This window comes from Bolinopsis microptera, chromosome 1 (genome assembly GCF_026151205.1).
Source record: "Bolinopsis microptera isolate Bmic1 chromosome 1, MBARI_Bmic_1.0, whole genome shotgun sequence".
Taxonomy (NCBI): Eukaryota; Metazoa; Ctenophora; class Tentaculata; order Lobata; family Bolinopsidae; genus Bolinopsis; species Bolinopsis microptera.
In genome coordinates, this window is record NC_087072.1 from 22,379,503 (window position 1) to 22,399,659 (window position 20,157).

The 20,157-nt window shown below is 39.3% G+C and overlaps 2 protein-coding genes across 2 annotated transcripts in view; one reads left to right on the forward strand and one right to left on the reverse strand.

Annotated features, from left to right (window-relative positions):
* The first annotated feature begins 6,079 nt into the window (after positions 1 to 6,079).
* LOC134824902 (calmodulin-A-like) lies at positions 6,080 to 15,723 on the forward strand. The gene is made up of 4 exons (XM_063836911.1): positions 6,080 to 6,310; positions 6,482 to 6,640; positions 14,730 to 14,820; positions 14,997 to 15,723. Exons 1-4 carry the CDS (start codon positions 6,156 to 6,158, stop codon positions 15,240 to 15,242), a joined length of 651 nt encoding a protein of 216 aa, XP_063692981.1. The 5' UTR covers positions 6,080 to 6,155; the 3' UTR covers positions 15,243 to 15,723.
* Positions 15,518 to 20,157, reverse strand: part of LOC134824793 (tyrosine-protein phosphatase non-receptor type 4-like) — a 118,860-nt gene continuing 114,220 nt past the window's right edge. The window contains exons 15-21 of the mRNA XM_063836772.1: positions 19,867 to 20,000; positions 19,619 to 19,745; positions 19,284 to 19,441; positions 18,808 to 18,939; positions 18,419 to 18,603; positions 17,038 to 17,216; positions 15,518 to 16,891 (exon numbers count right to left, since the gene is read on the reverse strand). Of these exons, the coding sequence (XP_063692842.1) occupies positions 16,749 to 16,891; positions 17,038 to 17,216; positions 18,419 to 18,603; positions 18,808 to 18,939; positions 19,284 to 19,441; positions 19,619 to 19,745; positions 19,867 to 20,000 (1,058 nt within the window). The 3' untranslated portion in view covers positions 15,518 to 16,748. The remainder of the gene's footprint in view (positions 16,892 to 17,037; positions 17,217 to 18,418; positions 18,604 to 18,807; positions 18,940 to 19,283; positions 19,442 to 19,618; positions 19,746 to 19,866; positions 20,001 to 20,157) is intronic.

Sequence of the window (20,157 nt, forward strand, 5' to 3'; positions counted from 1 at the left end):
TTTAGATCTGTATTGTATTGTAGTATAAACTAAAGAATGTCGAGTTCAACATCTGACGTGTTGTCATGATAACAACAAATGCAATATCAATAGTAATGCTGCTTTATTCTCAAGAATGTGCAGTTTTTATGCAAATATAATGCAACCTTAATGACGATATCGAGCATGTTGGCTCGTGATCCAAATCCGACTCTAAACTCCCCAAAATATTAATATTCTCATGTTCAAAAGTAAATATTTCTGTAGAAAAGGAGGATCAGCCGGATTGGTATTGATGAAAAGTGAGTCGCATACTTTGGTCGAATTTGGTTCATTGTCGACATCTCGCAACTGCAATTCAAAGAAAGCATGCTAATGGACAATGACCAGTATACTTCTTAATAATTTGTAACATAATAGTGTTGTCGGGTATGAATAATGTTCGTATACTTCCAACACTTATGATGATAACCACGATTATGAAAAACTTACAATGGGCAGTCCTGAGCAACAAATGACGTCATTAGGCTGCTCAATAAACCGCTCATTTTTAATTGAATTTTACCGTTTATTCGTTGAGTGAGTCATTACATGAGGATTATTACATTATCCCAAAAGTATTGAGAAGATATGCGACTACAAGTAAAAGAGTAAGGACCTGTTGGTTAAATGTTGACGGATTGAAGACGAGATCAGGATATTACTTTAGTACACAGTGACACGTCACACGCGACGAGTACAAATTGTAAACCACTTTGTGAACAACATGTTTTTGTTTAATTGTCCGTGTTGCTTTGACTTTGAGTTAGTGCCAGGAGTTGAGGAGTGGTGAATTATTTTAGATTTATTTGCTGTCAACTGAAATGTTTTAAACTTTAAACTTTAAAAAGTCGTTAACGTTTACACTTCAGATTTGAAGAGTTTTGTATAATGCATACATCATCTTGGAATTAATTAGTGTCACTGTGTTTACTGAGTTACTATTATTGACCTGCTGCTCAGCTTGCTATTGATAAGTTGCAGTGGTCCACTCGGCCATTTATCATTATGTAACTGAATCCATCAGTGTTTTCATATTCGTCTCTATCAGAAATGGAACTACTATTAGTATTACTAGAGCCACTGGATCCCTTTTATACCTTATAAATTCTATGTGATTAATATTATCAATGATTTCCATGGAACCATCAAACTCGTTGTATCACGTCGTGACACCCACGTTTTTACGATATAGGGGGAGCCGCGGCGGGTCATACAACGTATGACAACAAACTCGGCGGGGGTACAGCTATAACATTGTAATTTGGATTACTTGTGGAAGTTTTTGTGAGATTTTAGTTTTAAATGGCTCCAACGGAGCTAATAGTAATGGATCCCATTTAGAGATTTTAACAATTCATACAGTATTCATTAAATTTATATTCATTTTATATCAAACATTATGTTACCTGATCCACATTCCAATGATTCCTTATTAAATCCATTGAGGGGACTTAAAGCTCCATTCACAAACGTCGCCAAATACACTAGTCATAATCGTAAATAAAACCTATAAGTATAATATCCTTGGTGTTTGGACTTGATGAAGTCATTGCCCTGTCCCCGTTGAAAATTCCCATGGTTCGACTTATTATCTCTTTGCTGTTTCAGTCCATTGTTTCACAAATTAGAATATAGATTGTAGAATAGTAGTACTATAACTCAATTAGATTGATCTGATCACTTCAATAGAATTCAACAATTAACAAATGTTGCGGTGGAACACGTGATCCGCTGCGAATTATATAGAAGTACAACTACAATAAAATTTAGGGAAATGTTACTGTAAATCCAGGAAATTTGCTGTGTCGCAGTGTTATTGAATTTGAAACAAAGACTAGTCATGTCAGATCCTCGCAACACTGCTCAGTCAGATCGCAGGGTGTGATTATACCTGGATGTTGGTCATAATATGCTTTAATTGTAGTTGTACGTGCCGTCACGTTATAATATCGATATTGAATTTCTTCGTAAGGGTTAACGTTTTCTTTTCATTACTTGAATGCATAGATTTTCGCGATATTTGAATTGAATGAGCTTCTTTGCTGCCCGTTTCAATTTAATATCCTAATAGGACGATGACTGAAGTTAGCCTGAAATAGTATTCGGGCGTTTATTTTGTGAACTTTCTGTTGCTGAGGAATTCTGATTAGAAAATTTCCGTTCGTTACGATTTTCACTGCTCTTCGATTTGGCTATTTTTATAATTACGTCTAACACGTGATGGTAGTTCATGTTCTCCTTTTCTGCACTTGTTTCTATACTTATGCTTATGCTTATATGATGTGTATAATTTATACCGCACTAGTAATGCAAACACTGTTCTACAAAAGATGAGGAGTCAATCGATGTTATTTTGCAGCTCCGTTCCCCAAATTCAATCATCTCAGTAGACAAATTCATGTATTGCGCAGTTGTTGCCCTCTTTATGAAAGTTTCCGCTATTAAAACTTGTCCAAAAGTTTAACGAGTCTTAAATTAGGCAACAAAGTGGCATTTTTAGCAGTTCGTTCAGAGGATGCTCATGTGCCCTAGTAAAGGAACCTTCGGTGTTAGCAGAGTGTGTGAAGATATGTCCACTATCCGGGAAGTGTACAGTTTTGAGAATACAATTTGTGACTCCTCATACTTTGCAGAACAGTGTTCGTATACCTTGTTCCAAATCCAACGTTTATGGCGATTCATGCCGTGTTTTCCTGATTTTATGTTGTATTGATGCAAGCTTCTTCTGGGTTGCACAAGTCTCCTAGTCTGCTTTAGAGATCCCGTGAGTGTGAAAGTAATTCCAATATATGTGTACTCACGCACTGATGGTATACGCGTGTCTCCGTAGGCAAAGTTTGTACTATCCTTGAGCAGTGAGCACATACCCTGCCCGGTTGAGCACCATAATTGCTGTTTGAGGAATCAGGAATGAATGTCACGAAGGACAATCCCAGCTTTCCTTATGTGACTCCAAGCTTTAGTAAGTACACCGATTCATAACGACATTTTACAGGTTATCGTTCTGTATTGTCACACACAGGAAAATTAAGACCTTATAAACTTAATCCGTAAGGGCTGCGATCACCTTCGGAATGCAGGTTGAATCATGCATGCCTAGGTTTTAAAAATATCGAGGCAGAAAAGGTGGAGAAAACCACCTTCTCCACGATGGAATCTAATATTACTAAGTTACTACTCAATACTCATGCTGCTGAGGCTATTGCAGAATTCGTTTTTGATTTAGGTTCACGACAACATGAAATCCCGTGCACCACGAATACCTTGACAATGTCCATATTGTTGTTTACGACAGGAGTACACGATTACTAGTACACATATCGGCATACTACAATTAATAATTGTATTGGCAACATTTTAAAAGCTACCATAATCTTAAAAGCGACATTGATTACAATAGAATTTCCGGGCCATCGATCAATTGTTGGTCTGACATTGGATGATTTGAATATTTGTACGGTTTTTGTGTCTTGAGACAACTGTTGAGACATCAGCTGAATGAAATTATATCTACAGAGAAATTCCAATAATTTTATCCCTGATACGATTTCACCTGCTGACTTTTGTTTTGTCTCTTTTAGTGTGTGGGTTACTCGCCACTAGTTACCACCAGTTACCACTAGTAACCACCAGTTACCACTAGTTAATAACTAGTGGTAGTTACCACCAGTTACCACTAGTTACCACCAGTTACCACTAGTTACCACTAGTTACCACCAGTTACCACTAGTCACCACTAGTTACCCCCAGTTACCACTAGTTACCACTAGTTACCACTAGTTACCACCAGCTACCACTAGTTACCACTATTATACTCCCACCCAGCTCTCCCAGGCAGTCTGCAAACCCAACCTCAACGAGTCCCACCGCCACCGAGTCTGAAAAGGGTCATTGTTTGCTGTCAAGTTTAACATCCTCACGGAAATATTGCTGAGTTTTATCGCTTTCACAATATTTACTGCATTTTGTCATTGTTGATTTCTTTGAAAGTCTGCCTGTCGTTTTGCTAGTTTTAATTCACGATTTTCCTATACAGCTTAAAAGTTTGAATTAAATCACATGAACACGACGAATACTGTTATAAGCTAAACCGCTATCTGAACCACTACCTGAACCACTACCTGAACCAATATCTGAACCGCCTTCTTAAACCACTTTTTGAAAATCAAACGATCAATCGATTGAACCACCGGCCAAGTTAAACAACAACAGGTTTTCTAGATTGTTACAGCTTTACAGGCATGTTGTGTCTAATAGCCAATAAAACAAGCCGGATACTGAGTCTAGTGCTATCAGCATCACATAGAACGAGACAAAAGCTACTGTTTTTCATCAGAAACAGCTGTCACGTGACCCACAAAGTCATGTCCGTGAATCGTTTTATCAATATTCAATATGTGATATTTATTGTGATCTGTCCGGGCACAGCTCTTGATCATGATGCAAAGTGAAGATAGTGGTAATGTCTGATACGAGTAGTCTCTCTCTCTCTCTCTCTCTCTCTCTCTCTCTCTCTCTCTCTCTCTCTCTCTCTCTCTCTCTCTCTCTCTCTCTCTCTCTCTCTCTCTCTCTCTCTCTCTCTCTCTCTCTCTCTCTCTCTCTCTCTCTCTCTCTCTCTCTCTCTCTCCCTCTCCCTCTCCCTCTCCCTCTCCCTCCCCCTCTCCCTCTCCCTCTCGCTCTCCCGCTCCCGCTCCCTCTCCCTCTCCCTCTCCCTCTCCCTCTCCCTCTCCCTCTCCCTCTCCCTCTCCCTCTCCCTCTCCCTCTCCCTCTCCCTCTCCCTCTCCCTCTCCCTCTCCCTCTCCCTCTCCCTCTCCCTCTCCCTCTCCCTCTCCCTCTCCCTCTCCCTCTCCCTCTCCCTCTCCCTCTCCCTCTCCCTCTCCCTCTCCCTCTCCCTCTCCCTCTCCCTCTCCCTCTCCCTCTCCCTCTCCCTCTCCCTCTCCCTCTCCCTCTCCCTCTCCCTCTCCCTCTCCCTCTCCCTCTCCCTCTCCCTCTCCCTCTCCCTCTCCCTCTCCCTCTCCCTCTCCCTCTCCCTCTCCCTCTCCCTCTCCCTCTCCCGCTCACTCTCTCTCTTTCTGACGAGTAGTCAGTCACCGTCTCACGATCCGTCTCGGCCGGTCTGTGTTAAGAATATTATCACAGCGTGCTAGGTTTAACAGTGTGCTAGGCTCTGTTTAGGCAGCTTATCAAATTATTGCCTCATTCTCATCATAATAACAAGTCTTACTTCCGAAGCAAGCGCTTATTTTAAATTTCTTATTTATATACAAACATGTTTCCTGACAGATATGTAATTTACGATTTTTAAATTTTTGCGGTTGTTAAATTTTTGAGTGTTTCCCAATTTCAGTGTTCTATAGACTAGAAACTTATCGGGCCGTCTCCAGACCCATGCTTATTTGTATGAAATTATATTGACAATATTTAATTCATGTTAAAATTTACATCGGTACTTGTAATTATGCTTGTCCGAGGAATTTACGTAATATGGAAAGTGTTTATGTACCGAAGGATACGACGAGTCTATTTGTTTGATGGATCTGTTATCTTTGGCCTTCTAATTATAAGGCTTATACTCATTGTCCTAAAACAGTCGTGTTTGGCATGAATATTGATACCTACTCCACATTAATTAATAATTAATCAAAAATAACAATTCATATTAACATGATTAAAATATTGCCATACTTATACTTGACATTAATCACGATTCCTGTTCCTCGATCATTGCAGAATATACGTTATATTTCGTTGCCTTCGTTTGTACTTTTCTCTTTGACGATAAGTAAGCCGCTTTCTAATCACTTAGTCGAACAAAACAGATTGTAATAGAACTTAAATATTTAATTACTGTAACCGTTGTTACAACCATCGTGCAGTGACCTCTAGTGATAGCATGTGGATTGTGGCCGATAAGATTCATGTTTGTGCGATCACAGTAATGAATTATTGCTCCATATACACTACACAGTCTATAAGATTAATGAGATTCAGATGCAAAGTTATTTTAAGATTGACTTCACTTTTGCTCACTGGCTGAAGTATTGCTTGTTCGAGGTGGATTATAGTTTTCTCCGAAATTAACTGCTCTGACCCAGATTTAAAGTATGGTGTGACCGAATATTATTGATAGAGCAATGCCACGAACCCAAGACGCAGATGATCCCGCCAATTTCGACTACACTTCCAAGTTCACTTCAGATGAGATAGAGGAGTATAGAGATGCCTTCTCTGTCTTTGATACAGATAATGATGGGATCATCACAACGAAAGAGCTTGGAACTCTTCTCAGGTATTGCATTGATGCTGACATTTTCAAATCTGGTTCAATCTTGCTGACACGTGATCCAAATTTCCTATTAACAGAAGTACTTCAGTTAATATTCCAGATGTTCCAATTTCAGGTCACTAATTAACAGAAGTACTTCAGTTAATATTCCAGATAGCAAGGTTCCAATTTCAGGTCATTAGGACAGAACCCCACGGAAGCTGAAGTTACAGAAATTATAAACGCTGTTGATGCTGATAAGAACGGTTTTTTGGAGTTTAAAGAGTTTGTGGCTATGATGGGAAACAGAATCACTAACGAGACCATGGAGAGAGAACTCAAGGAAGCCTTCAGGTATATTATAGTTACCACTAGTTACCACTAGTTACCACTAGTTACCACTAGTTACCACTAGTTACCACTAGTTACCACTAGTTACCACTAGTTACCACTAGTTACCACTAGTTACCACTAGTTACCACTAGTTACCACTAGTTACCACTAGTTACCACTAGTTACAAACTCAAGGAAGCCTTCAGGTATATCATACACTAGTTTTAAACTAATTACAACACTACAAATCTATTGCATTTATTGAGTATTATGTAACGCGATGGAAATATTTTAAGCGGGTAATATCCTGTCGGCTGTCCGAACCCAGGATACATAACATGAAGACTTTGTTGTTACTTTGTATGATAAGCATTAATAGGTCAAAATATTTTTTTAAAAAGTACCTGTCACACTCAAGTAAATCAACAGTTACAAAATTCAATTAGATCTCCACTAACTTAAAGGCAGCGTATATTGTGCATCACAGCCTGAATTTCACTAATTTTATGTCACATGCCGTGAGAAAAGTTTAATGTTCAGGCATGAACATAAACTTTGTGCATTAAGGAGTCCTGGCGAAACATTCAGTGTCAACCATGCCTGTAAAAAGGTTCAAGGTGATGGCAGGATGGCCGAAAGCTGCATCATGTCCAAATTCTATTGGCAAAAGGATAGCAATGGCGTACAACAGTTTTGAGAATTTTGCTCGTGCAAAAGGCCTAAAAGTAAAAGCAATCACAGTGCGCATTCAATATTGATGCGCACGCTCAAATTTTGCACGTGAAAGGTGAGAATTTTGCTCATTCGTGATTTCGATTAGATTCTGCTTTCCCACGACAGTTAAATGGCATTATACGTGAATTTAATGCCAACTTGAATGAGTATAAAGTGGGATATTCAGTCAGTGATCGACAGATATGCTTACCTAAACACAAGGAAATGTTTTCAAAGGTAAAATTTCCAAATCGTTGAAATTACCTCTTTATAAATGAAGTTATCAGTGTATATTTGTCTCTCTTTCCCAAACAAAAGGAAACTTTACCACCTTTCCTGCCTTCTTGTCCACCTAAATAAATACTTGAGTCCGGTACAGCATTCGTGGGGTCCGGTCACCAGGTCCCTTGACGCTACTAGTTCCAGCTCTGTGCATCACTGCTAAATTATCCCATATCACGATATCACCCTTCTTCCAGTAGTGTGTATACCTCTCACTTTTCTCTGTGACCTCCAGCCATGCGTCAGTTAAATGAGGGAGAACCCCTGTTCAGTTATCAGAGTGTTGGTTATGTAAGCGCATATTCTACCGTTCTCAGGATGTCGGTATATTCCTTTATGTCTCTTGACTCGGGGATACAGTGCCAAGTCTTCCTCCTTACCTTTTGCAAAATCTGGGATATCCCTAACAGAGACTGTGAAAACGGACTCTGAAAGATGATGCTTTGTCTTTTTGGAGAGCTGTTTGAATACCTCACAGTTGTCGAGAAACAGTGTTGTTGAACGGTTTTCCGCGACTTTGTCCGCGTACAGAATACTGGCCATATACCCATTCTGCTGAAAGTTTCCATCTTTGTGCCAGTAGCAGCAACAATTTGTTTTTCCCTTCCATGTTCCATTTGACCAGTAGTTTGTAACTCTTTGGATTGCTGGAAAGTTACGATCTGGGTCATTGCCTTCAAATGAATCCGGTAAGACAACAATATTTCCAAGCATTTTAGTGAAGTCCACCTGCTGATTCCTGGTCAAGTTTTGATTCTCAATAACTACGACACCGTTCTTGACCAGCTTAGATTTTATGAGGTTAACTTCTTCAGTGCTAAGGTGAGTAACATCTTGAAGACCGCTGTTAATTACATAACCCATGTCTGCATTGTCTTCAACCGGCTTGCAATATCTTTCTTTTTCCACCGGCACAGCATTTTCAAAACAGTTACTGTAAACTGCATTGATTGACAGGGCAGAAATAATCGCTATCATCGACTTCTTTGACCACATTCTGCACCCTTCAGTGAATAAAAATGATGTTATTAAAAGTGGCATTGCAAAGGGGAGGCCTGCCTTCCGAGATCGCATTGTTATTACAAAGGGGAACCCTCGAGTCCAAAATCGTATATCGAAGGGCTCATAATGATCAGGGTAGCATGAAACATGAACAAAAGTAGTTTCGATCCAAGAAAACTTTGAAAAATTTCAATTTTTCTACCGGCTTATCCTCTAAAATCATTTAATTTGTCCAATTTTAGTGTTTAGGGAACGTTACGCCACTTAACGGATGATGCTCGTAAAATATTTGTTCCATCCGTCGATCACGCGACGAGTCCATGACTCGGCGCGCGTCTTGGTAGGTTATAAACCTAGTCCTACAATAGACACTCTGACACTCAGGGGTGTAGGAATGATTGATGAGGGGGCCAAAATCTTAGAGTTTTTCAAATTTAGCACGCGCTTTGGCCACAGCCTGAATTTCAAAACAGCAAAACGTGTAAAAGGCCTAGCTGAAAAAATTTGGCACTATATAATAATAGAGATCATTTTTTAAACACAGTTTCAAGAACGATTAAAATAATACGATCTTAAAGTTAAATGCATATTATTATTGCTGGGGCCTGAAAGCAGCTTTTGCGAAATAAGTGTAGTTCGAAAAAAGGGTGCATATTGCATTCTCTCGAAACAAATTACAGGAAATTTGCTTCCAGAATTGAAATCTAGCAGTAGCAATCGAGCAGTAGCAATGTGAAATGATAAATCCAGAAAGATTTGGTCGTGCCAATTTAATTAAGGGTCAAAGGAAAAGTCCTGCAAATTTAGAAAAATATGCTTACAATTACATTACCTGGGGACCTCAGGCTATCATGTTCATAAACATTTAAAAATGAATTTTATAATCGCTAGGTTCAATTCCTGAACTTTTGATGAATCCTGACATTTAATATCGAAACTTACCTGGCTTTTATCAGAACCTGTATAACTCAACTAACCCATCTCCCACTGAGATAGATAATTATGTAACCAGCAGCGATTTAAAGCAAATCCCACAAGAAATTACGGAAACTCTGGAGGGGCCTATCACGTTGCACGAAATGGACGCTATTGTCAATAAGTTAACCAACAATAAATCTCCAGGTTGGGACGGGCTTTCTGCTGAATTTTACAAAACTTTTTGGATGGATATCAGGCAGATCATGTATAACTCCTATTTAGAATCTATTAACAGGGGATGCTTGTCGCCCTCGCAGAGAATAGGTATTCTTACTCTTATTCCCAAGCCAAAAAGCCCAGCGGAACTTAATTACATAAAGAATTGGAGACCTATTACTCTGCTAAACATTGACTATAAAATCTTCACACATATAGCTAAAAATAGGATTATGAAGGCTATCCCTAGCATAATCAGCAAAACCCAGTCAGGCTTTCAAGCGGGCAGGAGTACAGCAGATAATCTTATTCTCATGTCAATGGTTCTGGAATCATTTAACAACGACACGGAACAAGAGGGCCTCCTTTTACAGATTGATTTTGAAAAGTGTTTTGATTCGGTAGAACATAACTTTGTCTTCAGTACTCTTGAAAAATTGGGTTTCAGCGAATACATTATTAAACTGATTAAAGTGGCTTTTCAAGCATGCTTTAGCTATGCCAATATTAATGGGTATTTAAGCTCGCCTATTTATATTCTAAGAGGTCTTCACCAGGGTAGTCCACTGTCTCCTATTCTCTTTCTGATTGTGGCCCAAACTTTCTCGAATAAAATTCAGATTAATCCTAATATCAGGGGTCTTAACATATCAGGTGTGGAAATATTACAGAGTCTCTTTGCAGACGACACTGATCTGTTTCTGAAAGCTTCAATTGAAAGTGTAGAGGCGGTTATGACAGAACTCAGAACTTTTGCTCAGTGCTCGGGGTGTAAAGCTAACATCGACAAAACTAGATGTATTCCTTTAGGTCGAGCTCGTCTTAATACAACTCTACTAGAATCCCTTCAAAGTTTATACGGCTATAATTTTATAACAAATAACTTCACCGCTTTGGGTATAGTTTATATGAACGATGGCTCACTGATGGATATTGTCAACAGTAATTATAACGATAAATTGATTAAGGTTCAGTCTTGGATAAACCGATGGAGCAAGAGGGATTTGACGCTTATGGGTAAATGCACAGTCATTAAAACCCTTTTCTTTTCCCAATTAACATATCTTGTTTCTCCTCTCCCTCGACCGGATGCTTCCTTTATCAGAATCTTTGACACGGCTATTTTCCATTTTCTTTGGGGTTGCAAACGCGATAAAGTAAAACGTGAGATTATTACCCGAAATAAGGAACATGGAGGCCTGGGACTTTTTTATTTATCTGATTTTATTATAGGTCTTAAAACCAGCCTCATATCCAAGCTACTAAATAATTCCTTTCACCACACTTGGAAAGATATTATGATTATGCAGCTGAAATTTCCTGACCATATCACCATCTCCGTAGAAAACGGTCTCGCTAAAACCAACTGCCATTTTACTCAAGACGTCCTTAATTGTTACACTGAGTGGAAGATAAGTTCGGTAAATGCAGCTTTGGGTTCTATTGATCACTGCGTGTGGTACAACCAAGCAATAACCGACATCGGGGCCAAACTTTGGAACACTCATCTGATTGATAAGGGAATATTTTACATCTCAGATTTCCTTTCTATAGACCAAAGTACAATCCTTAACTACGATATGTTCATTAACAAGTGGGAGTTGTCTCCAAATACTATCTCCAAAACTGAGTACTGTAACATTATCATGGGGATACGGAGATATAACTGCCCCACTATTAACTCAAGGAATATTGAGTTTGTTGACTCAAAAATAAAACTTAAATTTTTACATTCTGTAACTGGACAGGTGAAGGGAAGTAAAATTCGGGATAAAATGTACGACTCTATCTGCCCAAACGAGCTGTCCCCATTACGTCAATGGGTTATTGACCTAAATAATCAACCAATAGAATGGGCGGTCGTTCTTAGCAATCTATTTTTCTTAGTATCTAAAAATTTTAAGTTGATTCAATTTCAGTACAAACTTTTAATGAGGATCACGACGTGTAGATACATGAGACACAAAATGAAAATTGTTACAGATACTCCCATGTGTAGCCTGTGTAACACATACTTAGAAACAATCCCTCATATCTATCTCCATTGTATCCACACAAATAGCTTCATCACAATACTTGAACACTTTATAAAAAGGAAAATCGATAGAAATTACAAAGACCCCAATAAAATTAATTTTATAGTTTGTAATCACACTTCACAAATTATAAATTATTTTAATATTGTTGCCAAATGGTACATTAGCAAAAGATTTCAGGCAGGGGACATGCCGATCTGGCAGGGATATATCAAACTTCTTAAACTTTCACTTACAGGAGACAAAATAGGCCACAAAAGTTCTATTGTGTCGATCTTGGCCGATTAGGGCAAATTGTCCACCCCATTTATATTGCTGTCTTTGTTATTTTATTATCAATGGTTATTGTTACTATCTTACAGTACTACTAACTGTTTTTTGTAGTACATGCCCTGCTTCCTTCCACTCCTAAACTACCTTACAAGCTCTTCCTCTTTTACACCCTTTTCAATCACTTCATTTCACTCATTCACTTCATATCTTATTACCACAGTATCTGCCAAAACCAACATGGCCCATGTGGAAGGGGGCCTTGACGTTGTTGACCACTTGGCCCTGCATCCCAAGCTGACGGTCGGCCTCCACTCTCTAAAAACATACCTTCAGTGAAGGCATATGGTCAGCAAATAGCGATGCCAGGGCTTGGTGTGAACAAATCTTGACCTACTTTCACACCTTTGGGACGACTCTCGCAAATGCGAGAGTAATGACCCCGGGGAGGGCCCCATTGGTTTTAGAAGGTTGCATATTTTAAAAAAAAAGAAAAAAAAAAAAAAGAAACTACTGAGCGCGGCCCAGTAAACAATTACAGTAATACTAATACTAATAGGTCTCACTCTCAAAAAGGGTACAAGTAACATGCAAGGAGGGATAAACTGGAAGAATTCTTGGAAAAATTTGTTTTAAGGAATGAATTTTATCGATGAGGTAATGTCGTCCAAATTGTATTCCAAATTTACATTAGTCACTAATGTAAATTTGGACTACAACTTACAAGGGGCAAACTGTGTCCTGCTAATTTACTCCATGGCATAAAAAAGTAATCAGTAATGCATTTTATAATCGCTAGGCTTCTGAACTTCTGATGAATCCTGACATGTAATATGTTTTGTTTTACCTTACAAGACATTTTTGTGGCGGACCAATTTGCGACGACCGAAATTTTGGCGGTCCGAAAATATGGCGAAATTGAACAAAAACCGTCACATTTCGGACGTCACAGAAAATAAGGGTATTTTTCATCATTTTGTTTTCTGACACAAAGGAAATTCAAAATTTTCTAAAAATCGGTAAAATCATGTTGAAACAAAATGAAACTTATAAATCGATTTCTTCATCTTCCTCTAAGGGGTCCGGCTCGAATCTTTCAGTTTCACTTATTGAGTTTGGTATTAAATTGTTTATCTTGACTTAGTCTATAAGACGTTTATGTTAGCACATAATATATAAATGTAATTTATTGTAAATTTAAAACGTATAACTTGACATTAAATTCATCATGGAATATTGTGTTTATTTGTCCCACCATCATATCACTAACTTTTCAAAAACAAAATGAATCGATGAAGCCACAATTATTGGAATAAGCTAAAAATAATGCGACGGATTCTATTACGACGACCGAAATTTTGGCGGTCCGAAAATATGGCGAAATTTCGGGAAAACCGTCGCATTTCGTACGTTATAAAAATGTCTTGTAAGGTAAAGACCTTTAATTCACGCACCAAAACATTTAATTTTATCAAATTACAAATGTCGTAATACTAATATATTAATATACGTCTCTTATTAATATTAAGTTAAAAAGTCAGGGTAGGGGTGCAGCCGTTGTACTTCAAATTCAATTAAAATAATTGATCACGCTGGATCACGATGTTGTTTTATCAACATCAGCTACCCGTTTAATATCAGAATATGTAATAATAATATAAATTAACAGATTTCTGCGGTTCATTGAAAAATTCTGGTATTGAAAATACTGAACACGGCATAAAAGAGTAACCAGCAATGTTATCTGAATTTTATAATCGCTTGGTTTGCAATTCCTGAACTTCTGATGAATCCTGACATTTAATATCGAAACTTACCTGGTATAGTGGTATGGGGACCTCAGGCTATTATGTTCATAAACATAGAGATTCGGCGGAATGACAGGCTGAGCGCGGCCCAGTAATAATAAGGCCTTTTCTTGTAATATAACGCGATGCGTTACTGGGCCGCGCCGCGCACTCAATTATGCGCAATATGCTTGAACGCTTCTCTGTTCTCGCAACCACAACCAACAACCTCGCTAGATCGGCGAAATGCACTACTGGGCCTCACCGAGCTGCGAATAATTGACATCGTCATAATTATACCTTTTCACAAGAATTTTCTTAAAATTTGGGCGAGCGATCTATATAGTGGGAGCGTGAAGTTAAACAGGATAGGCCAAATGAGGCCAAAATGTTGGCCCCTTTTCCAGATTTTATAGGGGGGTGGTCCTACACCCCTGCTGACACTGTTGCAAGATTATAAAAATAATTGTAGAATGAAATTGAAACGTCTTCAGTGTTCAGGATAACAAATATTAAGTTTAATACGTGTCACAAAATTAAACAACTCAGGCTAATCTTGAATAAGGACACTCCATACCTAACAGTCCTTTTGAAACTCTTCAATAATTCGGTTCTCTCACACTGCCACCCACCAGAGTGTACTCTCACACTATCACCCACCAGAGTGAACTCTCACACTGCCACCCACCAGAGCGTACTCTCACACTGCCACCCACCAGAGCGTACTCTCACACTGCCACCCACCAGAGTGTACTCTCACACTGTCACCCACCAGAGTGTACTCTCACACTGCCACCCACCAGAGTGCACTCTCACGCTGCCATCCACCAGTGTACTCTCACACTACCACCCACCAGAGTGTACTCTCACACTGCCACCCATCAGAGTGTTTGACAAGGACGGTGATGGATTTATCAGTGCTGAGGAATTTAGAACCTTGATGACGTCATCAGGAGACAGACTTACTATTGATGAGGTTTGTTTGTGAAAGTCTTAATCACAATAGTGACAATATTACTAATTTTAACACTACGCATGACCTCATTGAAATTCCGGAATTTTACTTATTCATATATTGCACTATTAATTTTAAGGAATCTAATAGTTTTTCTCGCTAGCCACTAGCAGTATAATTTGCAACCATACTCCCAGGTGAACGACTTGATCGCGTTCGCAGATATAGACGGTGACGGGGTGATAGACTACCTAGAGTTCGTCAGCCTGATGATGAACTTAAACTTTGACGAGCGAAATGCGCAGAGCGCCCCCCAACCCCAAAGTTGCCCCTCAACTCCTGGCTCAGAGACTAGTTCGGGTAGTCGCAGACCTAACGGAGTAGGGTCCAGCCCGCCAGAGATGAAAGCCAAGAAGAAACAACCACCAGTGCAGAGACGTTAACAAGACGGGCAGTTTGGGGAGTAAAGTATTGGGTTTAGTGCACTGGGAACTAGAAGTGGTATATGACTGACTATAGGGATCAGTTTCCAGAAGAACTATAACGGTATTGAGTATTATGGTCATTCAGTGCAGAATTTAACACCATTTGAATGCTCTGGTTCGTGCAGAGAGAAGGAGAGTTACAGAAGAAACTCAACATAGTGATGATGATGTAATTTTATTTTTAGCTTTACTGTATTGATTTGAATTGAGCTTGACAAATTGAAAAGACTGAATAACTGCAATACAACTGCAAAATCTATAGGATAAAAATAAAATTATACTCAAAATCTTTGTAAAAACAGTCGTAACATAGAGCAGGGTTAAAAATAGCTTACCGATAGGTTTTTAGTTAAATAGCGGAAATTGATATAACGTTAAATGCGGATCTGAATTACCCCATTTTGCTGAATTTACATATTTCAAGATGATTCTGTCAGAACATGTACATGCGTTTCATTATTAAAACTAGTATCTACAGTGAAGAGAGTTAGAAATTCAATGGTGTGACAGTTGGCAATAAAAATATTCGAGGGTAAATCTAAAACTGTTGCAAGTCTGTCTAGATGCTAAATTGGTAGAACACAGAATATTTAAATTCTGACATGAACTTTCTGATTAAAAATATCTCAAATAATCCATATCTGTCTTTTGAATTTTAAATTTGGCCAAGGGAACAATATCACTGACCCGACATATAATGCATAATATGGAACACTCAAGACATGCATCATCAGCCGGTCAACTTGAAAACATATAACTTTCAAAGTCATCATCGCTCAGACAGCAGACCAATTATCAATATTAATAACTGAACATCAATTTAAATCTGGGACTGTGCTTCTTTCTATTTACACTACAAAGACCTATAATTGTACATAACTTCATTATAAAGATCTTGTTGCTGTAACTACACATTGAGCATTTTCTGGGCCAATATTTTCCTCTGAAGATTCTCTGTCTGCCATGGGTAAGGGTCTGCCCACACTACGCCTCTATTCCCCGAAGGTCTGCACACACTACGCCATGGTGACGGGCCACATGGCGTGGGTAAAAAAAAAACAGATTCACACAACGAGGCGCGTAGTGTGGGCAGAGCTCCCGCCAGTTGGCGTGGAAACTCTCGGGGAATAGAGGCACGGATTTTAAAAATCCGTCACCACATGGCGTAGTGTGGGCAGACCTTCGGGGAATAGAGGCGTAGTGTGGGCAGACCCTAACATGAGGGCTGTGCCACGGCTAACCTTTTGTGGACAGGAAGGATCCACTGCACTGATTATATTGAAATTACATATATTCAATTTCAGTATAATAGATGCGCGCGACTCGACACGATTTCCCCAAAACAAGACCCGCGGCACAGCCCTGGTGACGTCACACCACGTGGTAAAATAATTCAAAATATTTACACATTGACAATTAAACTGACACGGACATATGTCCGCTTATATGAACTATCTGTTCTTATCATGACGCAATAAGATTAACGTCACCGTTGTTTTCTGTTGTTCTCTCTTTGACAATAATATCCCCGTCCAGTTTGTCAACAGATTCCGTTTCTGTTTCTTCTGGTTCTTTCTCTTTCTCTGAGCTCTTACTCGTCTCTTCGCCTGCAAAATTAAAGCACTCGTTTTAAACACACTCATTAGTTATTGGACAGCATGAATTTCGAACAAGTTTTCAGGAGAAATGAGAACGTAATTTTAACACAGCCAAATCTTATTCCCAAAGAAATTCAAAATAAGCTGTAACTTACTATAGAGGTAGAGAATAGACTCGCAAGCAAACTTGAAGAGTGGGTAATTCTGTATGAGCTTAGGACGCTGGTCTCTGAGAGCAGTTACCATGTCAAGGGGGTAGACCCCACACTTAGATTCTATCAGGTTCAGAGCGCCTTCTAGCAGAGCCACTACTCCTGTCCGTCCTATACCCTCACTGAAATTGGGAGCTTTTAAAGTGGATCCGACGCAAGTACACCAATAAGTATCTTAGTCGAATCTAGTCGTATTTTAATCCCACAATTTTGGCGTCAGCTAAACTTATTAGACCAACTGTTTTTAATTGACATGGTAAAAAATGTCTGATCATCTTAGTTTTACCTGTACGTAATGCAGGTAACTTGAACAAATCAATCTAAAACACGATGAGTTGGCCGTTGGATTTAAACACTTGAATTTCTGTGTACCTATAATCATAATGATAATGCAAACACATGATTCCAATTAAGATCCGTTCTTATCTAAAATGGTTAAGCCTAAAAGTAACCAATTTACCTGCAATGCACGAGAACGGGTGTTTCCACAATTTACCTGCAATACACGAGAACGGGTGTTTCCACAATTTACCTGCAATGCACGAGAACGGGTGTTTCCACAATTTACCTGCAATGCACGAGAACGGGTGTTTCCACAATTTACCTGCAATGCACGAGAACGGATGTTTCCACAATTTACCTGCAATGCACGAGAACGGATGTTTCCACAATTTACCTGCAATGCACGAGAACGGATGTTTCCACAATTTACCTGCAATGCACGAGAACGGATGTTTCCACAATTTACCTGCAATGCACGAGAACGGGTGTTTCCACAATTTACCTGCAATGCACGAGAACGGGTGTTTCCACAATTTACCTGCAATGCACGAGAACGGGTGTTTCCACAATTTACCTGCAATGCACGAGAACGGGTGTTTCCACAATTTACCTGCAATGCACGAGAACGGGTGTTTCCACAATTTACCTGCAATGCACGAGAACGGGTGTTTCCACAATTTACCTGCAATGCACGAGAACGGGTGTTTCCACAATTTACCTGCAATGCACGAGAACGGATGTTTCCACAATTTACCTGCAATGCACGAGAACGGATGTTTCCACAATTTACCTGCAATGCACGAGAACGGATGTTTCCACAATTTACCTGCAATGCACGAGAACGGATGTTTCCACAATTTACCTGCAATGCACGAGAACGGATGTTTCCACAATTTACCTGCAATGCACGAGAACGGATGTTTCCACAATTTACCTGCAATGCACGAGAACGGGTGTTTCCACAATTTACCTGCAATGCACGAGAACGGGTGTTTCCACAATTTACCTGCAATGCACGAGAACGGGTGTTTCCACAATTTACCTGCAATGCACGAGAACGGGTGTTTCCACGAGTTTCCTCTTCTCTCCGATCAGTTTGATAAAGTTAACGAACTGAGCCGGATCATCAGGTGTGCCGTGGTGGGGCCAGCCTGTGTAGTGTAGGTGAGTTATTGTCTTGTTGATGCCATCTTGGGATACTTCAAACTCACGTTCTATCCCTCCGTCCTGAGGGGGGTTGTTGTGAACATCTGGAATTTTCTAATCTATTCAACTGCCGTGCTCTGCACAGGTTAGATTAGCTGACGGACCTCAGATCAAATATAAAATTAACATGGGCAGTTATTTCGTAAATAGGAGAGCAAGAATCTTATATTTTAGTAGGCTCTCTAATGCCAACAATACCTGTTCTCTACAATACTAAATACTTACGAATTCAGACTGAGTGACACAGGAGACCTCTATATTCCTGTAGACAGCTGTCTGCGTAGGTTCCGGCCAGTATTGAGTACACTTTATACTCTTCTTCTCAATACAGTCCACCACCATCACTATCAGCTCTACCTGAGATGTGTGTGTGTGGTTAATAATCGTAGCTGCTGCTGCTGTATTAACTTTATTACACTGTGCAATATCAGGTATATCATGAGATTAAACCACGCAAAACCCACTTGGATACTGGCGTGGTATAGCTATATTGTATATGTATATTATAATATGTTATATCTCAATCTGTATGCAATGTACATTATTGAACTTAAGAGAACTGGAAAATATACAAGATCAGATCATAAGAAAAGGTTTTGGATACTGAGTATTATTTGGATACTGAGTACTATTAACGAATTAATAATGAGTATTATTTACTAATTAATTAATTAACTAATTAACTAATTAATAATGCGCACCTCTTGTTCCCATATCATCTGCCAGTGATCGTCGATAGTGCTGCTCATAGGTCCTTGAGAGGCGATGTAGCTCAGCTGGTCAGAACCCACGGACACGTCCACGTAGCTTGCGTTTATGTAGTCGTTCCCTTCTTGTAGCCTCACCCTCGTCGTGTCATCTGAGGTAGTGTAAGTAGTTTCATAAGTAAAAAGGTTTCATAAGTAAGAAGTTTCATAAGTAAAAAGTTTCATAAGTAAAAAGGTTTCATTAAAATACCCTGGTTAAATCAGCTGCAAAACGCGAAACTAAAGGAAATATGTGAGGGGAATTGTATTGACTGATAGAGTGTCCTTACATGGGATGATATCTCTGAATCTGTTTTTGCTGTGATTCTCGTCTAGTTTAGCTGCTACCATGGTAACGCCCGGAGTCTGTCTGTACAGGTTGTTGAACCTGTTACTCAGGGTCCCGTCTTGTAAACTCTGAAATAACAGTTAGTCATCAACAACCTTCCATATGCGTCTCGATTCTTCAATTAGCAGTTCGATTTTTATTGCGAGTCGAAATTCGAAATTTAACTTTCTAGAAAATGAGCTTCACTACCTTTTGAAGTATGGTGATAGATCTATCCAGAAGATTAGCAGTGTCGGGATTGAACTTTGGTAACTCCGGCAGCTCGTACGATCGAGAGTTACGTGATGCGTCTAAATCATCTGATATCTGTCTTGCGTTCATTACTGAGGGGGAGAAACAGAAGTTTTAATCTCACGACCTTGTAGAGCTATTCGGTAACTAATAACACCGAAGGTGATTTAAGTTCAGTTATTATTATTAAATCAAAGTTCTTAACAAGGGATAGTTAAAAAACAACGCCCAAGTCTAATCTTTCCCTAA

Coding starts and splice junctions, on each gene's coding strand:
- LOC134824902 (XM_063836911.1), top strand. CDS start 6,156: ATGCCACGAACCCAAGACGCAGATGATCCCGCCAATTTCGACTACACT. Junction 6,311..6,481: donor GAGCTTGGAACTCTTCTCAG/GTATTGCATTGA, acceptor TTCCAATTTCAG/GTCATTAGGACAGAACCCCA. Junction 6,641..14,729: donor GAACTCAAGGAAGCCTTCAG/GTATATTATAGT, acceptor GCCACCCATCAG/AGTGTTTGACAAGGACGGTG.